The sequence below is a fragment of the Glycine max genome, chromosome 8 (genome assembly GCF_000004515.6).
Source record: "Glycine max cultivar Williams 82 chromosome 8, Glycine_max_v4.0, whole genome shotgun sequence".
NCBI lineage: Eukaryota > Viridiplantae > Streptophyta > Magnoliopsida > Fabales > Fabaceae > Glycine > Glycine max.
In genome coordinates, this window is record NC_038244.2 from 12,864,828 (window position 1) to 12,888,915 (window position 24,088).

Sequence of the window (24,088 nt, forward strand, 5' to 3'; positions counted from 1 at the left end):
TGGAAATGCCTAGGTAATACAAATTCTGATAATCCCAGAATTTAAAAGTTGCAGCCTACCGTCTCAAAAAACATTAAATGTCTACAGCAGAAATACTGCCAGTGTAACAAATACACCGGTAGGTACGTCGTCTGAATCTTTGTACCACAAGATTGTAGTCTTTTTTTTTTTCTTCTTGTTCTCATTATTGTATTATGAAAGAAAACTATGCGCAGCTTTGGTACAATAACTTGCACATGCATGATGTTACAATACGTATAAGGTTCTATATATACCTTATTTCTCTTTGCATGGAATGCTAAGAATCTAATTATGATATCTCGAAAACACCATGACATCATAAATCACATGCATATACGTACACCTCCTCAAACAAGTAGTACATACGCATCAATTATATTATACTATCTGTTATATGTCTGGAATACGTAACAGTATAATGATGAAAGATACCATATATTATACGGAAAAAAATTTGTGACAACGATTATTTAACTAAAATAGGCCTAGTATTGCGTGTTGTAGGGTTGGACGGTTTGTGGCCCACACAACCTTTTGAAGGGGACTCAGATTTTTGTTAGTTTGTGAGCAGACAAAAGCAGAGAAGCTTCTTATCCTCACCCTCTAGGTTTTCACACAACACCTTACACATAGAATCTGTTCAAAAGCCAAAGGCTTGCCCTTTGAGACTTTAGCCCCTCAATTCTCATCATAATTACTCAAACCTAACCACAACCCTTAGTGCTTTATTTCTTTTGTGCTTGCCACGTAAAATGAACTCTTTGTAATTTACATGAATTCCAGGGGGATGTCCCCACTACTTTGATCTCAACAGTGGCCTATTTAGTTCAATGTCTTATAAGCTGTTTTGGTTCATGTCCTGTGCCACCCATTTCCAAATCCCCCCCCCCCCCCCCCTCTAATAACTTTGCAATGGCTCCAATGAGTCTCCCACCTGGGTTTAGGTTCCACCCCACTGATGAAGAGCTTGTTGCTTACTACTTGGAGAGAAAAATAACAGGTCGCTCCATAGAGCTTGAAATCATTGCTGAAGTTGATTTATACAAGTGTGAACCATGGGATTTGCCAGGTACATAATTTTACATATTGTTATTATTTATAAGTGATATCATATTATTCACATCATTGCATAAATATCAGCATTTATCAAGTTCTTCATTTTGTATTATATATATATATATACTCACACATATATTGTATGTGATATCATATGATACCCACCATTACATAAATATTAGCATCTAGCAAGTCTTCATTTTGTACAAGATATATTATCATTTATATTTCATGGTTCAAGTAAACTAATATTGTATACATCTTCAATTCCAATTGTTTCTTTTAATTGAAAAAAATATAGATAAATCATTTCTCCCAAGCAAGGACATGGAGTGGTACTTTTACAGTCCTAGGGACAGGAAGTACCCAAATGGGTCAAGAACTAACCGTGCAACACAAGCTGGATACTGGAAAGCTACAGGGAAAGATAGGCCAGTGCACTCTCAAAAGAAGCAAGTTGGCATGAAGAAGACATTGGTGTACTATAGAGGTAGAGCACCACATGGGATTAGAACCAACTGGGTTATGCATGAATACCGTTTAATTGAATCAGTTCCTGGTACTGCTCTCTCATCTTTGAAGGTATATTTTATGGTACCCTTTTTTTAATATCTATTTTCCATCAAGAAAATGAAACATTATTTAAAATTTATAGAATATATATGAGGTACTAAAACTTATATGCAAGAGTCTTATTTGAGCTTTTGCATTCAGTTCATCGACCTACTTATGTAAATATGTAATACGATCGAATAAAATCACCAACAGTTTATATCATGTGCCTGTTACTTTCTATCTTTGTACAGGTTCATTTTTTTTTTCTCTCTCTCTCTCTTGTTTAGAAGCAACCTGTTTCTGGGGTATCAGCTTAATTAATAATTTTGAGGTTTAATGAATATAAATATCATTAAAAAGTAAGACTAGGGTTTTGAAAAAAAAAAAGACAAAATAAAGGAAGCAAACAGTTTATTGTACACTGTTTGTTCGTTAGGTTGTGGTCTAGAATAATAATAGTAAGATTCATACGTTCCAAAATTTTCTCTTACTCTCCTCTTATTTTTTATTTTTTTTTGTTTCTATGTCTCTTTTTTCCTTATATCATTCATCACATCATCTCATAATTTCCATTTTTTTTCTTTTTATATAGGTGTAGCTTATATTGGAGTGTAAAATCATCATTTTCTATTGTATAGGGAAATGGATTTTTTTTTTCCTTTTTGGCACCTTTGAAAGTGTAGCTGATAATAATTGAATGATTAATGTATATAGAAGAAACCCTAAAAAGCCTCAAAAGTCTTCATAAGACGAGACCAATGACCAAATCCTTGCTTAGTGCTTGCTTTAATTAAGTCTTTTCCTAAATTGGTTTATCATTGACGGAGGGTTTTAGGTACACTTCTTTTAAGATTGATTTATATCTGCTGATTAAGTGATAATTATTTGGTCATACAGTCAAGTCAAGTTCACTAGACCATACCCATTTTCTATGCTTATACAGAGTAGCTAATCCTATCTTTGTTTTGAACCTTGTTCTACAAGGATGCACATGCCTGAAATATATATTCCTTTTTTTTTCTTTTTCTTTATATGATGATTTGCTTACTTTTATTTTTGTTCTCTTTAAAAAGAACACCTTGTGATCGACACACACTATGATGAAAAATTCAGATCCATGGACTTACATACTATTGCATCGACCCTTTTCTTTTGCCAAACTCTTTCTGAATTTGCTTTTTTGTTCGTTACTCTTTTCTTGCACTCATTGTGTTTAAGCCAAACCAAAAAAAAAAAAAAGAACTTTGATCATGAAAAGCTAACTAACATACACATGTATTGACAAAATTTTCATCACATCACAGGATTCCTATTCGCTGTGTCGCATTTTCAAGAAGACGATTCAAATTCCAGCCAAACCTAATAATAACGAAGAAGAACAACCTGAGATTGCAAATAAGAAGGAATCAATGTGGATCTCAGAAGAACAAATGTTAGGGGAAGACTCAAGTGGCACTGAGATTTCTAGAGAAATGGAAAATGTGGATGAAAAAATTCTCAATCATGAACACCCTAAATTTCCTTGTGATGCTTCTTCCTCTGATCTCACTCAAGGAGCATGTACACCCACAGATACCGGCATAGCAGAAGATTTTCAACCACAATTTGCATGTGATGAAGCAAACAGTGCAGCTAATTCATATACAATGGGAATAGGATACTCCACAAATATATTTCAGGTAAAATTTAAATTAAATTTTAAATTTCAAAATTTTAATAATGAATTTCATATGATTGTTTGAGTTTGTATCATAGTACTAGTCACGTAGACGTGGCATGAACATATAGTTTTATAGGAGACATATAAAAAGCAATTAGGTGGGCCATAGCATGATCATTATTATATACATTGATCTGATTATAAGTATTTTAACTTTTCCTTTTTCTCCATTGTCCTTGGCATTTATGTTCATGATGGCTCCCTTTGCCAATCCTGCATTTCCAGCGACATTTGCTTTATATTGCCGCTATATAAATTCAAGGCGCACATAATTTTTTGCAAAATTACTACTAGCTCTTAATTGCTTGCATATTTGTGCATGAACATGATTCCGTCCTCATGTGTCAGTTTACTATTGATATATATGTTGCAATTAGTGGGGCCACATAGCATATCTTTGAGTTTTCTTTTGATCTTAAAGTGAAGAGAGTTGGAAGTATGATGAAGTTCCTATCTTTTTATAAAGCTCATCACTTCTCAAAAATTCATTTGGACTGACTCCAATTAATTTAGCTTTTCTTCACCATCCCCTATAACTTCTTTTGACTGACTACTCAAAACGTTTTCCAAAGTAAAGATGTCTTTACTCCCCCATTTTCCTCACGGGGTTGATATTGATACGTTTTCTAAAACTAAAGCACACATATCAAACATCTGCATACACATCTTTATCTTTAATCACACTCTTTTTTATGAGTAATGTCTGGATCATTTCCTATTTTAGCAAAAGCTAGTTCAGTGAGAAGCGGCTTCTGAATAAGGAGTCAGCATTCAACTAGCTTTTCAATGTTCATACAGCAATGTATGCATTTGATTGGGGACTTCAACGAGTTTATTTTGCCTCTTCCACCCTTCAATCAAAACAAAACACCTTTTATTTCTTTTCCTTTCAAGCCTATGAACCACAATTCTAACCCCACTTTTCTTTTGCCACTTGCACTACTCCCAAGTTGTGCTTTAGTTCCAATTTAGCATGCGTTATACAAGTCTCTTCATAGTCAATCACCTGCCCCTATTTCCTATCTCCTACGTTCTCTCAACTGAAAAAACGATATACTTTAGTAAAAAAAAAACTAATGACCAAGAAATATTGTATTATTTTCTAAACTATCGACATATCATTTTGTTAATTAAGATCTGCTTTGGTACCAATTTTTTTTAAAGGTTTTAGTACAGTTTTTTTTTTGGCCCAATAATTGAATAGGCTCGGAAACAGCAAAAGAGAGAGAAAGAGGGGGAGAGAGTTTCTCTATAGCAGTATCAAAATTCTTATTTTTCAAGGATACCCTAGAATTATTCTTTCTCTTTTTAATTTGTAGGACAAAAAATAGAGACTGTTGATTTCAATTCAATATCTTCTCAATTCATCATAATGTATCAATTAATTAATCCCCCTACTTTTTTTTTGAAAGAATTAATCCTCCTACTTTAGTTCATTGGTTTTTGGAGATTAATTTATACAATTTCTATTATGGTGCAGGATGTAGAAATGCCTAGCTATGCTGACATGCATTATCAACTCCCATACACACCTTTGGTGATGGAAGATTTCCCACAAATAAATTTACCAGAGACAAAGACAACGAAGCCAGAAGTCACCGATGACTGCATGTTATATGACAGATACAGGGACTGCATGAATGGAACACTAGAAGAGATCATCTCTTTGTGTTGCACTCAAGATAATTCCGTCCCTTTTCCTATGCTAGAATGATTACACTAACCAAGATGACTCAAACTATAGCATCAAAATATTCATTAGACACAGAGAAACTTGTGTTGGCTAAAATAACGACACAAATGGGGGATTGTTTTTCCAGCCACATAGAAAAGGCTACACATATAATGTACTAAACATATAGTAGAATATGCTGAGCCAAGGGGGGCTCGCATACAATTGGTTTTCAATTTTTTTTTGTTTTATCTTTTTTCATTCTGTGTTCTTCGTTTTTTGTAGGGGTTGTTCTTCCTACTTTTATATGAGTTCTTCCTTCTTTTATGTTGGTGTTTAAATCTCTTCCCCACTTCGGAAAGAAAATGGATGAGGCAAATTTCCAACTGTGATGTTTTATATGCTTCAATGTCTCACAAGTGCTTTAATTTTGTTAATTGTTATCTTCAAAAAACTTTAAATCTTCGAATATTTGAGATATCCTTGATATATATGTCCATCTGGACATAAGTTTGATCAAATTAGCGTAAATTGTATATGAGAGGTACTATATATTAAAGGTGAATAGAGTTATAAGACTAATTTAGTAATTGAGAATGAATTTAAGGGTTCAAGAAAAGAGAGAGAGGTCCCGAGATCAAATCAACCCCCCTAACATTCTTAACAAAAACCTAACAATTAATATTCTGACCTATTTTCTCATTTGATAAAAAATTGATAGTTTAAAAATTTAGATTTTCATTTTAATTTGTTAAAGTGTTAATTATGTTTTTAATTTTTGAACTTTTTTAAATTTTTACTTGTAATCCTTAAACAAAATTTTGACCAGTCTAAGATCCCGATATTTTTGTTCTTTAACTTTTTTAGTTCATGTGGTCAAATATCACATCATTTTTGGCAAGGACAAGAAGAAAGATAGGTTGAATGGCATAATAGCCTTTGCGGTGTGCATGAATGCCTAAGTGGCATGGATAGTCTGTGAGGCAAGACGACGATAAATCAAAATGAATTATTAACTAATGGTATAACCATTGGCCAGTGATGAGCACGTTGCTAGTTTACTAAAAAGAAATGAGTAAGCCAGCCAAAGTGATCGTGAAGAGGAGAAAGACCCCTAAATGCAATCTCAGTGGTACATGAGCCTGAGGTGGATGGGTGACCACAGTGGTACATGAGGTATGTATGTTGGACCAAACAATAGTCCTTAGGGATGAGGATAAGGTGTTAGGTTTTGATACCTCAACGAGGGTAGGGAACTCATGCAACCAGCTCGACAATCCTAATGAATGTTGAGCATGCATATCCAAGTCCAGTGAGAGCACTCTACCTGTTGTACCATGGCAAGGCATTTAGGCCAAGATGTCACCCAGGTAAAGATTTAAGTCCTCTATGGCTGGGCGATCAGAGGCATTTGGGCCCAAAGTATGAAACCAGATGAGTTAGTCAAAAGAATAAGTTAATGAGCGTGCATGTGCTTATCGTGTATATATGATTGTAAACTGAATGGTTCATTTGCTTGAAACATAAGATCGAGGTGGAGGACTAACCCACACAACTTTATTTTTAAGATAATGATGGACGACCTTGAACGAGTGACGAAGATGAGGTGAAGATGCCACGACAAAAGCCATTGACGCTGAGGAGCAAAACGAAGAAGAGGAAAATGTCCTCGAGGAAGCCTTGTAGGCTTAATTGGGTATTTTGGGTTTATTGTTCTAGCCTTTCTTGTAAAAATGTGGGTAGACTATAGGAATTATTATTATTATTATTATTATTATTTATCATTTTTCTTTAGTTGACAAATTTGTTAAAAATGTATTCATTTTAAAAGGGTAAAAATGTGAATTTTTGTTGATTGTTATAGAATGTCTTAATGGTGAATTACTTGAGTAAATGAAATAGAAATTATGTTTTAAAAGTTTTGGTCGAACATAATAGTGAAAAATACAACCCCATCATATCCATACCTTTTTCTCCTAGCTTGATGAAGATTGAAAACTTCTTCCTTCCTCTGCTACTTGTTGCGCCACCCACCACCACCAAGGGGAGAAGCTTTCAATTTTTTCTTTTCTTAGACTCTCACTTTAACTCTCTCTTAAATCCTCTCCAAGAGCTTTGCTTAAGTGTGCATAATGAGGTTGTGAGGAGTGGAATTCATAAGCTCTTGGGTTAGACAAGGCTTGACAAATTAAGGTGGCAAAGTAGGCCAACGAAGGAAATTAAGGAACGCGCTTACACCTACTTAGGTCATGTCCCCCTTCACATCACACACACACACAACCTCCTTCTAATTAAGGTGGTTGGGTAAGTTAAAGGCTCATAAAAATTCTGTTTTGGGCTTCTGTTGGGTAAGAAGTAATATGGACCAAGTCTGTTACACACATCTTCAATTGCTGTTTGTACGTATTTTAGAAACATGCCATATGTTTTAAAAGATGTTTTTACTTTTCACACCCCTTCAGCTCTTATTTTTATTTCTATTTTCTAAGTCCGAAACTAACATCTTTTTTTAATCTTAGCCCATCATATTAAACACATAGAAATTAATGAATTAACTATAATTATCAAAGCACACAATTTAATTAATAAAGTACAATCATCATTATAGAAATTCGAGCATACACATTTTTAATATTCAAACAAATCAAACAAGGAAACATAAAATAATTACTTTCTATATAATTCTTTTTAATTCAAACAAGATTTATTTTAAAAAACATTTAGAGTTTCGCTCATCAAATAATTGATAGTAAAGATTAGTCTCAATGTGGATACTCGTAGAATTTTCATACTATTGAAAAAAATTGTTACTTCAAGAATACGCAAAATAGATCCTATTTTTTCACTACAAGTGTTAGAAACATACACTCCTCTTTAACTATCATGTTATCCTCAAAAGTATGATAACTCTTATATTTTGTCTGATATCAAGTTTCTATAAATAGATAAAAGGTTATGTATCAATAATGTTAATTAGTTTTATACCATCATTCAAACACTAATCATTATGTATGGTTATAAATTTGGTGACTTTTATAATAATCACCTTAAAAATCATATTAACAATGATTTATATTAAAACTATTTTATGTTATCTGTACATAACCATTAAATTCTTTTATAAAAATAAGATCAAGATTTATTTTGCAAAAGTACTCTAAAATAAAATTTTCAACTTTAACCCAAAGATACACTAAGTCACGTGCCTTGAGAACCACATCTCATCACAAACAAGAGAAAACAAAAGCAAAAGGGAAGAATTGACTTGTAGATATGATAATAAAGAGGACCACATCATTAATTTTTCTTTCCTTTTCATTTTAGTAATATTGTGACTCTTTTCTTATATCTGACATGATGGTATCACAACGGATGATGAGAGTAAAAACATTGTCTAGTTACAAATGTTGGATGTCTTTGATTTAGAGTAAAAAAATTGTGAGTCCCACATGAAAACATGAAAAATACATTTTTTTTTTATTTCCCCTCCTTCCACCCTAAATCAAACACACCCATATATAGTCTTTCTTTCCCTTGAATCTGATTGGGATGCACTAGCCAATTGCTGGACGTCAAAGTATGGAAGTTGACCCAACATTTTTTTTCACGTCAAATTTGTGCTGGAGATGCAGAAATGGTCTCTTGCTAATGTCAAGACTAGTTTTCGTTAGAAGATTATCCCAGTCACCCCAACCTCAAGCCTAAATGAATCATAAATGAGAATCAGGGCCATTCTATGCTAATAAAAAGTTAACAAAAAATTATTTATTATTAATTTTTAGAAATAAAAAGGACCACATATTAACAAAGAATCCAACATAACAGTCTTTTTTTAAAAAACTAAAAATAGTATCTCTTAACATTTGCTGTATGTTTCACTTACTGTTGAACACTTGAACCAATCTTGATGAGCATCGAACCAAGTAAAAACTAAGATGACGCTTGATTTGTCCGTTTTCTATTTTCATTTTCGGTGAAAATAGAAAATGAGGTTAAAAATGCATTTGTTTCAATTTTTGAAAAATGGTGAATGAAAATATTTTCTAAAAGAAGCGAAAACTTAAAAACAAAAAATAATCGTTTCCAACGTTTCCGAACAGAATAAAACGCGGTGACACTTGTTTTTTCTTCGATCTCATCATCTCCAGAAGACTGTAGCTTTTTCATCTCCTTTCTCTACCGTGACCTCTCCATCACCGGTAACTGCATCCCCCTCGCCACTGCTACTCACAAACGCTCACGTGGGAAAGCGAGGCCAGAGACTCCGACGGCAAGGTCTTGCACAAGATCGACAACATTGTTGAGGTTCCTTACATTTTCGACGGCACCCCAGGATTGTGGTTATTGTCATATCGGTTTGGAAGGTGGATGGATGCGATGGAAAGATGCGGAGAAGGAATTGAGCCATGCATGTCTTGAATGTCATGGAAAGATGTTGACTCAAGTGTTTCTTGTTGGCTCAGAGTTGTAACCTTCTCTCATTGGAAATGGGTACCACCCCAAAACAATTTTGACTATTTCTACTTATCAATTTGTATGTCAAATAGAACCTCTTGGAAGAAACACCAATACTGTTTGATAAATGTCTGAAAGAAACCTCTTGGCTTATGATTTTTCTACATGGTCTTTTTAGCTCATTTTTTAAGTGTGGAATAAGCTCATGTTATATAAAAATTCAGAATTTTAACAGTAAATATTTCAGAAACTTTTATTAAAAATAGTTAAAATTTTATTTTTTGAAAACAGACAAATAATAAGTCAAAACAAACATATTTTCTAAATCTTAATAATTTAAAAATAAAAATTATTTTTAAAAAATAAAAACAGAAAATAAAAATAAAAAACGCTTCCTCAAACCAAGCGCTACTAAAAAGCACCAGAGACTCCAAATCCCGCAACCAGCAACCATTATCGAAAGGCCACTTTCACCGCATCACACCGAGAGCGAGATTTATGCCACAAAAGTGTACTTTGGGAAGAATTGTTTTTGAAAGAAGAGTGTACAAAATAAAGACTGAGAAGTGTAAATAGCAATTTCTTAGAAAAGATGTAGGCTTAGGTTTAATTTGGGGCTTTTGTGCTCCCATTTGAGCCCAAAGATTTCGTTTCCAAATTCAGTTTCGGATGCTTTATCTTATTTTAAGAGATTTACAAAAAAATTAATTTAGGAATGATGTCGTTTTAATATCATAAATTTAACGTAGGGGACCAAAGTTGTGGTATATTGGAGATCTCGAACATATTTTGGTGAAATAATTTTAGCAATTATTTTATTTTTACAGATATTTTGTGCTAAAAGAATTAATTATGTTATTAAAGGATTCTATAACAGAATAATTCTATTATGTATTTCATGTTTTGTTAAGACATGAATATATACAAAAAAGTTACAACAAAATCTCTTAAGATTGATCTACAATTCTCCAAATAAAACTCCTAAGATTATGTCTAGACTAAACAAATTGATTTACATGATCACACATTAATAATACGGGATAATAATTATATATAATTGAATACAAATTATGTTATTTCATCATTATCTCATTACCCCCTCAAGTTGGAGCATGTAAATTACATATCCTCAACTTGCACAACAAATAGGTGAATTGAGTGGGATCAAGAGCCTTAGTAAAAATGTCAGTTAATTGTGCATGTGTAGAAACATAAGTAGGTGCAATATTGCACTGAGATACTCGTCACGAATGAAGTGGCAGTCCACTTCGATGTGCTTGGTGCACTCATGAAAAACCGGGTTCTTGACAATATGAAGCGCTGCTTGACTATCACAATGAAGTCGCATAGACTGAGAATGAGAGATACCAAGACTATGGAGAAGACCTTTTAATCATTTCAATTCTCCTGTTACAGCTGCCATGGATCGATACTCAGCCTTAGCAGATGAGTGAGATATTGTTTGTTGTTTCTTAGTTTTTCATGAAATTGGAGAAGATCTAAGTAGAATAAACCATCCGGTAAGGGATCTACGAGTTAAAGGACATCCATCCCAATCAGAGTCACACCAACCAGATAGTTGCAGGTCACAATCCTTACGCAACAAAACATTCTGTCCTAGATTCCCTTTTAGGTATCAAACAACACAGAGAACAACCTCGCAATGGGCCTCTTTAGGCGCTTGCATAAATTGAGATAGACATGCACACAGTATGAAAGCTCGGGTCTGGTAAGACAGAGGTAAATGAGATGACCTACTAACCGCCTATACTGATCAGGACGAGGAAAAGGCAAGTTTGCTGCAAGTGCTAGACAATGATTCTGTTCAATTGGCACATTTGATGGCTTAGTTCTTAGAAGTCCAGCTTCGGCTATAATGTCCAAAGTATATTTGTGTTGACAGAGAAAGATACTCGTGGAAGATCACGCCACTTCAACACCCAAGAAATATTTGAGGATCCCCAAGTCTTTCATGTGAAAGCAATTGTGTAAATAGGCTTTAAATTCGGTGATAGCTTCATGATTATCACTCGAAATGATTAGGTCATCAACATACACCAACACTACAATATGTACCCCCGGTCTTTGCAAGACGAAAAGAGAATAATCAGAAAGAGATTGCTAAAATCCGTAGTGTTTTTTTAGTGCAGCGGATAACTTGGCAAACCAACAATTAGACGCCTGTTTTAGTCCATATAAGGACTTGTTAAATTTACACACCATGCCATATTGCTAAGGAAGAAAGCCAGGAGGTGGCTTCATGTACACAACCTCCTCAAGGTCCCCATGTAAGAATGCATTGTGCACATCCATCTAATGTGATTCCCAAGCTCGTGTGGCTGCTACGGCTAACACTGTGCATACCGTTACCATTTTTACAACGGGTGCAAAAGTCTCTATGTAATCGATCCCCTTCTTTTGATGATTGTCAAGAATTACTAACCGTGCTTTGAATTGTTCTACACTTCCATCATATTTATGCTTTATTTTGTACACCCACTTGCAACCAAGTTCTTTTTTTCCTAGAGGCAATTGTGTGATTGTCCAAGTTCCATTGGTCTCAAGTGCATGTATCTTACTTTTCATTGCATCTCTCCACCGACTGTCTTTCATTGCATCAATATAAGTGACAAGCTCCTTTTCCTGTGAAATGGATGCAAGAAAAGCATGATGTGCAAAAGAAAAATGGTCATAATTCACATAATCAGTTATGGGATGGGATGCACCTGAGTTTGCCTTTGGAGAGGGTGAACAATTAGATGAGCTCAATCTTTTGGTGGTATTTGTCACATAATCTTGCAATCGAGTAAAAGGTTATTTGGTTCTATGTCCTCTACCGAATAATGACTTGGTTGGTGATATAGATGGAAACACTATATCTTGTGTGTCCATATTTTGTAGAGTAACACCTTGTTCATCAAACCCTGCATCTGGCTCACCCTCTATCATCCATTGTCATATTACTACTTTCTTCAATACCTCCTGTGTGATCCATTTCTTTTACACCATCAGTCACATCATCAACAATTTTTTCACAGCTCCAATTTTTAGAAAGAACATTTTTTCTGGTAGTAACACCAATAGAAAAGGATACTTGGTCTCAAAGAATTTAACATCTCGAGAGACAAAAATCTCTTTTGTTTTTAAGTCAAATAGCTCCCACCCTTTCTTGCCATATGGGTAGCCAATAAACACACACTTCTTACTCCTACTTGCAAATTTATCACCATTCCTTCTTTGATTATGGGCGTAACATAAAGAGCCAAATATTCCCAAATGTTCATATGCAAGTTGTTGCCCATGTGGCATCTCATATGAAGTTTTTCCATTCAAAATAGTGGAAGGAGTTCGGTTGATCAAATATGTTGTAGTTAAAATACATTTCCCCCAAAACTTAATAGGAAGATTACCTTGAAATCGCAGTGCTAGAGCCATATTCAAAATATGTCTATGTTTTCATTCCACTCTCCCATTTTGTTGGGGTGCTCCAATGCAAGATGTTTGAAAAATTATTCCACGATCAAGAAAATATCATTTCGTGCATGTGAATTTTGTCCCATTATCATTTCTAAATATTTTGAAGCAAAAAATTGTGAAGCATTGTCGATACTTCTCATTTATCAGCTAATAGATATACTCATACATCACGTGAATAATCATCAACTATTGTCTGAAAATAAAAAGCACCACAAGTAGAAAGAGTTCTATATGATCCCCATAAATCACAATGAACTAATTCAATTGCACTATTGGCTTTATGTTCACTCAAAGAAAAATTTTCTGTAGTTTGTTTGGCTCTAAAATAGACTTCACATGTTTTATTCACTACATTGCTATGTTTGTGTTTTCTAACCTCAGGAATCAATTGGGTGATCTTCAAGGAAGGATATCCCAATCGTTAATGTCACAAGTTCATGAAATGCAAACCATCAGTTTTGTAAGTTCTCACATTTCAAACTCCTCTGAAGAAATAGAGCCCATCCCTCCGTTCACCTGCTCCAATTAGCGTTCTCAAAACACGATCATGCACAACACATAACTTATTAGTGAATTGAACAACACATTTCAATTCATCCATCATCTGTGAAACAAATATCAAATTACAATTCAATTTAGGCACATAGAGAACATTAGTAAGTTTTAAGACTCCATCTAGCATCACACTTCCTTCTTTAATCGCTGTCATATGTTGTCCATTAGGAAGTTCAACTGGACAACTTTGAATATCTCGTATTTCATGCATATGATTCAGGTTTCCAGTCATGTGGTTGGAAGCCCCTGTGCCAATTATCCATGTATTGGTATCACGCTCACCTGTCATCTTGTCATTAGAATTTGTTTTCTGAGCATTTTGTAATTCTATCAGCATCTGTCACTGCTCTGTAGTAAGCCTAATGAAACTTGAACTGTCTCCTTCTGAGATCCTGGTGTTTGCACTTGTACCACCACTGTACACAACATTTTCACGCACTGTTATCCTTTTTTCTCGTCCAGTTCTCAAGTTGTCGTTGGTCTTATACCATAATTCCATAAAGGATTCTATAACAGAATAATTATGTTCTGTATTTCATGTTTTGCTAAGTCATAAATATATACGAGAGAGTTACAACAAAATCTCTTAAGATTGAGCTATAACGATTGATTCTCCAAATAAAACTCCTAAGATTACGTCTAGACTAAAGAAATTGAGTACGAGATAATAATTGTACATAATTACACACATATTATGTTATCTCATCATGATCTCATTAGTTACCATGGTAATATTTTAATTTAATTTGGAATATCTAAATTGTGACAATTTGATGGTCCTTAAGGTGTTTTAAATAATAGTATATTCTAACAATTATTTTATTTTATTTATTAATTTCACAACAAAAATTTCGAGCTTTATCATATTCTATTTATTTTATTCATTTACTTTTTTTATTATTCTCGTTGATTTATTTTACCATATATGATTAATATGCATATGACATTTAATAATTCCAAACTTATTTTAAATAAAAAAATTACAACTATTTTATGTGTCATTTTGTTAATATAGTAATGAAAAAGAAAAATTAATAATTTTGATGTTCACAAGATATTTATAGTAGTGAAATATTAATACTACTTTTTAGTAATATTTTCATTTTAAAAGTACTATCCCATTATTAAAGTACTGCATTTAAAGATCTTTCAAAGTGAATTGTCAATAGTAATTTAGAGTAAGTTATAAATGGACTATGATGTCTTTCAAAAAAAAAAAATGGACTATGATGTTTAAATTCTGTGATATCCATTATTTTCCTCAAAGTTCACCTGATCGTAACTATGATTAAACAGATAAGTAAATAAGGGACGTAAGAAGCAAGATTTGCATTAAGAATTCCCGCAGTTTCTTTTGTCTATGTTTATTTTCTTAACAAGAAACCACCAGAAAAACCAAGACTCAAAATCCCATTTTCTAACAGCTCCAAACCATTTTCAAATTTCATGACATGCAATTTTCATTTCTCTTCTTCATTCCAACTAGTCTTAGTGTTAGCAAAATTACCATATTTTATGGCTACAAATATATAGATCATTAATTACATGCACATCATACTCATATACTTGGAACGAAACTTGCTTTCTAATATACACAAACAACGAATATATTTGAAGTATGGTCTAAAAGTTCCATGCAAGTTCATCCATACAATTGAGATCATGAGAGATGAATTCAGAGGTAAGTACACTCTCCAAAAACCCAAGATCAAAGTTAGAACTCTCAAAAGAAACACTGGTTTCAAGATTTCCCTTGTTAGCTTCTCTCACATCACTTCCCTTATCATCAAAAGTTTTGCCCTTCTCTTGCTGCACCTGCAGTACTTGTGCTCCTTCTTCCAGTGTTTGAGCACTGAAATCATGAACATTAAGTCTTGAAACCCAATTCACATTGTTGTCATCGTTACACAATTCAACTGCTGAGGGGTTCATGTATGTAGGTGAACAAATGTTGGTGGCGTTTTCCATTAATAGTTCATAAGGCAAATGTTGGAGGGGTTCTCCATCATCTGAAAGAATAGTTGATAATGTTTGAAATTCTGAGGAAACAATGCTAGAGGGGGTTTGAACAATGTTTGGTGGAGGTTTAGGTAATGTAGAAAAGGTTTGACAAGTAGTTTCAAAGGGTGCATTTGGTATGTGTGAACTCATAATGAAAATGGAATTGGAATTTTGATGGATATTATTGGAGATGGTACATGCTGAGCTTCTCCTATGAGAAGACAGGAGAGTGTGGGTTTGTGGATCTAAGCCTTGTGAAATGAGCTTCTTTTTTATGCATGAGTTCCAGAAATTCTTGACCTCATTGTCTGTTCTTCCTGGTAGGTGCTTGGCTATTTGTGCCCATCTGCAGTAGACCAATAACACATGGCATTGATGAATATATGCATGTCCTTGCACTGAATTATATACACATCCTCTCATGTATATGATAATTAAATCATGTCCAGCACGTGTATTATCTCTTTTCTCATAAACATTAATCATGTCATATATAAAAGTTTTTTAATGTCTATCAAGAGAGAGATGGACACAAAATTTGAATTCTTGTGTTAAAACTGAATATGAGAGGATGAAGGAAAATTAGATGGTCGAAGATCTTCTTGAGAGTTGATTATATTAAGGTCATGGTTATGTATTATATGGATATCAAAAGGGGTATATTCATCTTTATCAGTGGTTTCTTGGTTGTCTGGCAAATCTTGTAAGGACAAATAATACTTTTTTTATTACTTTTAGTAAAAAGATTTTATTAACTAGTATTTTTAGGACATTAATTAAAAAATTAAAAAAAATATTTACTGTACAAATAATAAGAAAACATAAACATTATTGTGAGTAACATAATTTTATGTATCTCAATAAAAAAAATTATTTTAATAAATAACATGAACATTAGTTAACATTTATCTTAGTAAAATTATTGAAGGATCCTATTCTTCTTTTACTACTCTTTCTGTCTCATTTTCTGTGCTAGTAATATATATTCTTTACCTGTTTCCAAGAATTCTATGGATGTCAATTATGATCTGCTCTTCTTCAGCAGTGAAGGAACCCCTCTTCAGATCTGGCCGCAGATAATTAATCCATCTCAACCTGCAACTCTTCCCACATCTTTGCAAGCCTGCACATTAAAAAACCACATCATCTTTTATTTGTTCTATCACACAAGAAATTATTAATATATGATCAGGAACTATTATATAATCATGATTTCAATCAATCTTTTTACATCACGCATATGTGTGTGTCTCTCAGCTAATAAGAAAGGAACTAATAAGACTTTAATATGTGTCATGTGAACATTGATTGAAATAATATGTAGTAATACGAGACAAATGTATGCCTGCAAATTTTGGCACTGAACTCCAACTTTTATGTCCATGTGTGTTGATATATCTAAGAAGTTTCTCATCTTCTTCAGGAGACCATAACCCTCTTTTGATCTTCTGCTTGCTGCAGCAACGGTGGCCCATCTCTAAGTTATGTGCAAACACTCCTCTCTTGAGAGAATATTGAGCTAGCAATTGAGGTTTTTTTTGCAACACTTCATTTATAAATGAAGACCATGGTGGTGGTGATATAATTCATGTGGGTCCCTATACCCCTATGGAATCAAAATTGTGACTCATTATAGAAATGTATTGGTGGGGTCAAGGAGTGAGAGGGAAGGTTAATTGCTAGAGTGTCAGACAAGTGCAAGGATCGATGGATCCTTTCTATCATTTTATCCAAACGGCAACAAATGTGCACTAAGACTTTTGGTAAAACTGTGATGAGGTAATGAGCGTACTTTACCCATTTTCATAATTTTGTTTAGGCGTTTAATCAAACATATGGGATCCCATAAAATTACAATAGGAGAAAAAGGGCTTGTCTCACTCGTATTGGAAACTCTTGTATGGTATACATGAACAAGGGTAGATTGAGGGAAACATCACTTTTTCTTTTTCTTTTTTTTTATTTTCTCTTTTGATTGTTTGAAAAATCTTAAAAAGTGAAAGAATAGTAAAAAAAAATTGTGAGACCCGCACCCAATTAAAATCTGTGTTTTTAAAAAAAGAAGAAAGGTGAAAAATAATGGACAAAGATAAAAAAAAAATAATGGATATGATAATAAATAATTTGATGTGATAAATAATGAGATGAAAATAAGATGCAAAATAAAGTAAATATACACTTATTTATATGATTATTTGCAAAAAATGAAAAAGTAAATAAGCAGGATTCATACAAATTTTTACAGAAAATTTCCATTTTAATTTGAATAGTACTAATATTTTACTTTTTGAGTTTGTCTAACTTATACCTCAAGCGAAAATGGGATAAAATATATTATTTATAATATACTTTTAATTAATAGATAAAAAATTTATCGATCATATATTTAACAATATAAAATAATTATACATTTTCAAACAATAAAAAATCAAAGTATAATTTTTAAGATAATAATTATTATTAAAATTAATAAATTTATTATATAAAAAATTATAATTAAATAATGATATAAATATATTTATATTCTCATTACATAACTTATTTTCTCTTTTAACACAAGGTTGTATACGTATATATGTTATAAAGTAGCTTATTCCTAACAAGATTTTTGCCTTTTTGTCTACGTACATGTCATTCCTTTGCCAGCTACTTAACTTTTGTTTATCCCATAAATAGTCAAACGTGACATGCTTATTTAAGAAACCGACAATGAATAAATTAAAATAAAGGAAAAAGAAACGACCCCATTGGTTTAGAGAAGCAAATCACGTTTAGAGAAATGAGCTGGACTTGAATCTTCAGGTTCACTCATGAATTAATGTTGTCCCTCTCTAAGGTCAAATTGAGTGTCTTTGTAGCCATGACACTGACGAGTGCTGATTGAAATTCTCTCTCGACTTTCGTAGGCTGAGGCCCATTACCATTGATTGCACCCCGACAATTAACATAAAATGAATTTGCAAACAGAAATGTTGAGTCACAAATACGGAAACAAGTGTACTTGAACAACAGGGAAACACATGATAATAAGTAATCTAATTTATGTATACTCTGAATTGCACGTTAGGCTTTGGGAAAATTATGGTGTCATGGTAAATCCATTTCGGTGGGTCTTTCAAATCTTCAACAAAGTTAGTATGATCTTTGAAAATAATTTTATGCCATTTTGTTTTTTTGTTTTTGTCAGAATTGACTGATTGAGGGATAGTTATCCGTGTTGGAATCTAAGGGAATAAATAAATTTGGTAATTCATAAACTATTCAGACCTAAATGAGTAGTCAAATACTTGATTAAGTTCATTTGTTTTAACGAACAAAACAAGTTAAAACTTAATTTTAGGGTTAATGATAAAACACACATACATATGCTTAATGATAAAAAAAAAGCTGGTAATTTTATGTGAGAAAAAATGTATACTTGATGAATAGTATTTTTTAAAAATATCTGTACATATTGTATGTTTTGAAATATTTTTAATTTTTTAATTGTTCTTACTTTTATCTTATATATTTTAACATAAAATCTACTGGAGTTCAAATATGAAAATAAAATCTTACATTGGATAAAAATGAACATGTTAAACAATATGTAAATGAGAAGAATTCACAAATTTAATGTCTTAAGGTTTTGAGTTAAATGTAATATAAGTTCACTTGTATGATTTATTTATGATTCATTAATTCATATCTCTCACATGGAAGAGACTTATATACTGGGGTTTTAGTATAAAAATGAAATTATACATTGGGTGAAGAAATAAATTAAACATTACCCAAAAACTTAGATGAGGTGTCAAAATTATTTATATAATTTTCTTGTGACCTATTAAAAAAGACACTAATCAAGCTATAATTAATGGGTTAAAAACGTTAAGTTCAATTTTTCTACTAATTTTAAAATAAGCCAAATTTAAGCTTTAAATTTAATTTATTTAAATAAATAACTTAGATTTAAGTAAATTCTTTTATCACAAATTAAGCTTAAACTTCAAATGCTACTCTACTCATTCACACTCACTAGAATTATCCATTCATGAGCAAACATTTCATAGCTTACTTCAAAAGTCCTAGTCGAATGCCTTTAAGACAAGTGTCTTTGTTAAAGTTACACTGTTTAGTAAGAGTGAGAAAAGGAGAGGTAATTAAATAGACTATATACATATTTCATGTCTCTTTTTTCTTAAAGAGTGAAACTCATAGGTAAGGATTCAAGTCCGAATGATGGTGGGATTATTTTTGTGACACTTTTCAATTATACATATATATTCCTCATCATTAGCATTGACATGTTGTTAACCTGATCACATAATGTAACTATGCTATGAAATAAGAATAACTCGTGAGCTTATAAGATAATAGTTGTGTTTTTCATAGGCACTTTATAAGATAATTTGATAAAAAAAAACTCATTATAAAACGAAGCATTTGATCATATTTAGAAGAAAATCAACATGTCACATAGGCATAACTCAAGTGATTAGTTGGATTGAAATTTAAATACATGTAATATGTATTCAGCTTCCAATTAATATAATGATTCTACAAATAGAAGGAGGCCAGGAGATCAAGATATCAAAATGAGAAAAAAGATACGGTAGTGAGGGATCGAGGTTGAGGTCCCCTATCTAAACCTGCTTCATTACAATCCCTTTGTTTAATGCATTAAGCAAAGCCAGTTTCCTTAATCTCCGTTAGAATTACAAATTAATATCAATGGCCAGTGGAATCAGATGGACGAGAAGAAGAGTTTGTGAGTGAAATAATTTCAAAGAGAGCAGAAGTATAGAGTTTTTACTTAAACAACATAAAGTTTGACATGAGAAAAATGTGCCGTTATCAGTGTTAGGGATCAAATTATTCCCGTGCCATCATGGGGGTGGACAAGAGGAATTCTAATGATAGTTTTGAGAAATGGATCTCACGGTTGAAATTGTCCGCATATATATGGTCCTCATAACTTTCTCCACATCATCATTGCCATATTTAAGACACTGTGAATCCAAAAGAAAGAAACATTCGTACTTTTTAAAGTATATTTCTTGTCTTCTATAATCGTTATGATCATATACTTTTTTATCCAATGATGACATGTTTACAACACACATTAAGTTTGTGAGAAAGATTTAAGTTCAATCTCTACAAAATATACTTTAGAATGGATAAAGAATTTTAAATATAATTCAATGAATCAAAGATTATTTTCATAATCAGTTCAAAGCATTGAAGTTTGTGGAAATACTTTGGAATCTCACCGAGAAGCCAAAGGCTCTAATTACAATAGATACAAAAAAAAAAATTGAGTTACCCTGAAACTTTCTTCCCAACCCATTAATTCAATTGCCTATGAGAGTTCTTTGTTTATTATATATTAGAAAAAAAATAGAGTAAATAATCTATTTTCTTTATGAAGTGTTGGGTGTTATTACCTTATTCCCTTGAAACTATATACTCCTTTCATTTCTATTTATGAGATATAATTCACTAAATTATATTTATTAAGAAAATTAGTTAATTTAGATATTATTAGTAATAAATTTATCTTTAACTGTAATATTTTTCCAAATTTGCCCTTAACATTAATGGGAGCCTATTATCTTCTCTAATCTTCATAGGAGAGAGAAAGTGAAAATTCAAAGTAGCATTTAATTATAGATTAAAATAAATAAAAATATTTTAATCAAAAAATAATTAATGTCTAAGAGAGATGAAATGAATTCTTATAATAAAGGATAAAATAATTATTGACCATGTCTTATAAATAAAGATGAAGGAAGTATATTAAAATAAGTCTCAAGAATTATATATGTGTGTGTTCAAAGAATAAAAATGATAATAAATTGTTAACGGATCTATGGTTGTACGACTCTGAGAAATTATAACACCTATAAAATTAAGTTGTATCCCAAAAACTTTCTCGCATCTAATTAAATATTATTTATAAAAATATATATCCTGGAAAGCTAAAAGAAAGAAATGAAAATGAGAGAAAAAAAAACTATCAAAATAGTGTTACAAATATTTAAGATAATAATAATTTTATTATGTACATACCAATTATTACATGTGAATATATAGATATTTAAATTGGAGACACGTACTTTTTTTACATCTTTTAAGTGTGAAACTAATCATTGCTCATGCTATTGTAACAAACTCTTAATTAAGGTGGAGGATCCTCAATCACTTGGAGAAGTCAAGCCTATTTCTCTAGATAAGTGTATGAATAAGATTGTTGCTAAAGTCTTGGCAAATATATTGAAAAAAGTTCTCGGGGAGGTCATTCATAGTAGGCAAAGTGCCTTATCTTGAGTGGGAGGAATCTTCTTCAAAGTATGTTGGTAGCAAATGAGATGGTGGATGAAAAAAAAAAAAGAAGAAAGAAGTGTCTAATTTTCAAAGTTGGGGGGGGGGGGGGGGGAGGGGTTGAGCTCGGTTTTGTGTTAATTAGTTTTGGTCAATTGGAGCCCTACAAAAGAATTTAGTTTACAAGAAGGACTTAAACAGGGAGATCCACTTGTTTGCTTTCTTTTTGCTATTGTGGCAAAGGGCCTTTTAGGGAAGTTGTGGCTAAAATGATGTTGAAGGTTTTATTGTGGGCAAAACCAAAGTAGACGTGAATCTACTACAATATGTCGATGAAACTATCCTTTTGGGGGAAGTATCTATAACAAATGTTTTGGTAATTAAGGGTATTTGGTGTAACATCCCAATTTTTCATGTGTATGATAAACAAAGTTATTGCTTTGTTGTGTGATTGAATAGTGTTTTTTTACTATTAAAATGATAGAAAATGAGATATTATCATAGGATATCATAGCATGGTTAAGCTCTTAAGTTTTTAAGCTAAAGTCTAGAAAGAATAAGGATAATTTAGAGAAAATTCGCTAGTCAAATAGTGGTCAACTCATTAATGACCTGAATGTTAATAATTGGATCTTGGTCTAGAAATAGAAATTAGAAGCATGAAAAAAGAAAATTAGTAATTAATATAAGTAAGGTTAGTAATTAATCCAATGGACCATGCTCTAAGATTCTTCTATAAGTTCATTTAGACTCCAAAACTCACCAAAGTTGCTCATTCTTCCTCTTTTTCACAAGTTGGTCAAGAGGGAAGGAGACATCATTTTCACTCTTCTTCTAAGATTTTCCAAGTGTTCTTTAGCCCTTCTTTCATCAAGCTTAGATAAATGACCTCCATTTTCAACTCTAAGCTTGATTTTCACTTTATTTTTTTTGTTCTATCCTTACTTGTAGTTTCAAATATTATTTTTGTACTCTTGAAGGTTGGAAACTAAAATCTAAACTCCCTCATTCTTCCTTCTAAATTTAGTGGATACTACAAGAGGTAAGGGGGGTCTCTCCAACTCTTGAACCCTAAGCTTGTTGTTAAACTTCCTTGAACATGTTATTTTGAAATTTGTGTTTGTTTCCTTGTTTTGAATCTGTGTGCTGAACTATTTTCCTTGAGTTTTTTTATGCCAAAAAATGAGTTCTTTGAGTGTTAAAATATAGGATTAGCCTTAATTTTTTCTAAAATCAAATTTTTCTAGCAAATATTATGAATAAAACTAGTTTTAGAACATCTTACCGTATAAAATTTGTCAAAAAAATAATCTAACAATGAGAGTTGTATGGACTGGTTTTATTAAAGTTTTGACCTTAAAAATGAGTTTATTAGGTGTTAAAATGTAAGGTAGCATATAAGATTTGGGAAAAATCAATTCCCGAAGCACTGAGAGCACTAAGAGTAAGTTAGAAGCGAAACTTTAAAAAACTGAGTGCAAAGTGATTTTAGATATATAATAGACATATTAACATTGAAAACCATGCATCTGGATAAATTTACCTTAGAATTATTTATTTTTGGAATTGTTGATTTAATTTTTATATGATTATTGAGATAAACTACAAACTCTAATGACTAATGCATGCTCTGAAATTCTGATGATTTTTCTGCTGATACATTTTCTAAAAGGCCTGTATATTATAATTATTGTTGTTGTTGTTGAATGATAAGACCAGAAAAATATGAACATCGACAATTATATCTATGGCATGCAAATTTATATATATATATATATATATATATATATATATATATATATATATATATATATATATATATATATATATATATATTGTCATTTTAACTTTACGTGTTGTGGTTTAGGTCCGAGGATGTCTGACCCTCAACAAATTGTTTGCCATAATTTTTGGATGGTTGTATTTCAATCATTATGTTGTCTGCAAATAAACATGTTCTTTTTATTACTTGAGAGATTTAGGATGATTTTATGATGGTAGTACGTTTATTTGATCCTCGCCTCGAATTCTTGTTGTGTGAATGTTTGATTATGTTTGTTGTATGCGGCATGAGGCTACACACCCATTGTGGTAGAAAGATGCAAGGAGATTGAAGGAAGGGTAAGGAATAATTAGCTTTGTCCCATCTATGAGATGGTGTGTTTATGGTTTGATTTCATCTATGAGATGTTGAGGTATGTGATTATGGTCCATTTGTGAGAAGGCGAGGTATGTGGTTATGTTCCATCTATGTGATGATGAGGTTTATGTTG

At 32.2% G+C, this 24,088-nt stretch overlaps 2 protein-coding genes across 2 annotated transcripts; one reads left to right on the forward strand and one right to left on the reverse strand.

Annotated features, from left to right (window-relative positions):
* Positions 1–743: 743 nt before the first annotated feature.
* On the forward strand, positions 744–5,295 carry NAC166 (NAC domain-containing protein 166). The gene is made up of 4 exons (XM_003532857.5): positions 744–1,090; positions 1,379–1,659; positions 2,937–3,311; positions 4,833–5,295. Exons 1-4 carry the CDS (start codon positions 934–936, stop codon positions 5,064–5,066), a joined length of 1,047 nt encoding a protein of 348 aa, XP_003532905.1. The 5' UTR covers positions 744–933; the 3' UTR covers positions 5,067–5,295.
* Positions 5,296–14,941: 9,646 nt separating this feature from the next.
* LOC100791209 (transcription factor MYB26) lies at positions 14,942–17,038 on the reverse strand. Its single transcript, XM_003532858.3, has 3 exons — positions 16,858–17,038; positions 16,506–16,635; positions 14,942–15,858 (listed from the first exon to the last, which is right to left on the reverse strand). The coding sequence occupies exons 1-3, from the start codon at positions 16,985–16,987 to the stop codon at positions 15,135–15,137; spliced, it is 984 nt and encodes a 327-aa protein (XP_003532906.1). The 5' UTR covers positions 16,988–17,038; the 3' UTR covers positions 14,942–15,134.
* Between the last annotated feature and the right edge of the window lie 7,050 nt (positions 17,039–24,088).

What these genes read in the sequence shown, in the direction of transcription:
- NAC166 (XM_003532857.5), top strand. Translation starts at nt 934, where the DNA reads ATGGCTCCAATGAGTCTCCCACCTGGGTTTAGGTTCCACCCCACTGAT. An exon ending in TGAACCATGGGATTTGCCAG is followed by an intron (nt 1,091 to 1,378) that starts GTACATAATTTT and finishes AAAAAAATATAG; the next exon opens with ATAAATCATTTCTCCCAAGC. An exon ending in ACTCCACAAATATATTTCAG is followed by an intron (nt 3,312 to 4,832) that starts GTAAAATTTAAA and finishes ATTATGGTGCAG; the next exon opens with GATGTAGAAATGCCTAGCTA.
- LOC100791209 (XM_003532858.3), bottom strand. Translation starts at nt 16,987, where the DNA reads ATGGGCCACCGTTGCTGCAGCAAGCAGAAGATCAAAAGAGGGTTATGG. An exon ending in TTCAGTGCCAAAATTTGCAG is followed by an intron (nt 16,636 to 16,857) that starts GCATACATTTGT and finishes TTTAATGTGCAG; the next exon opens with GCTTGCAAAGATGTGGGAAG. An exon ending in CATAGAATTCTTGGAAACAG is followed by an intron (nt 15,859 to 16,505) that starts GTAAAGAATATA and finishes GGTCTACTGCAG; the next exon opens with ATGGGCACAAATAGCCAAGC.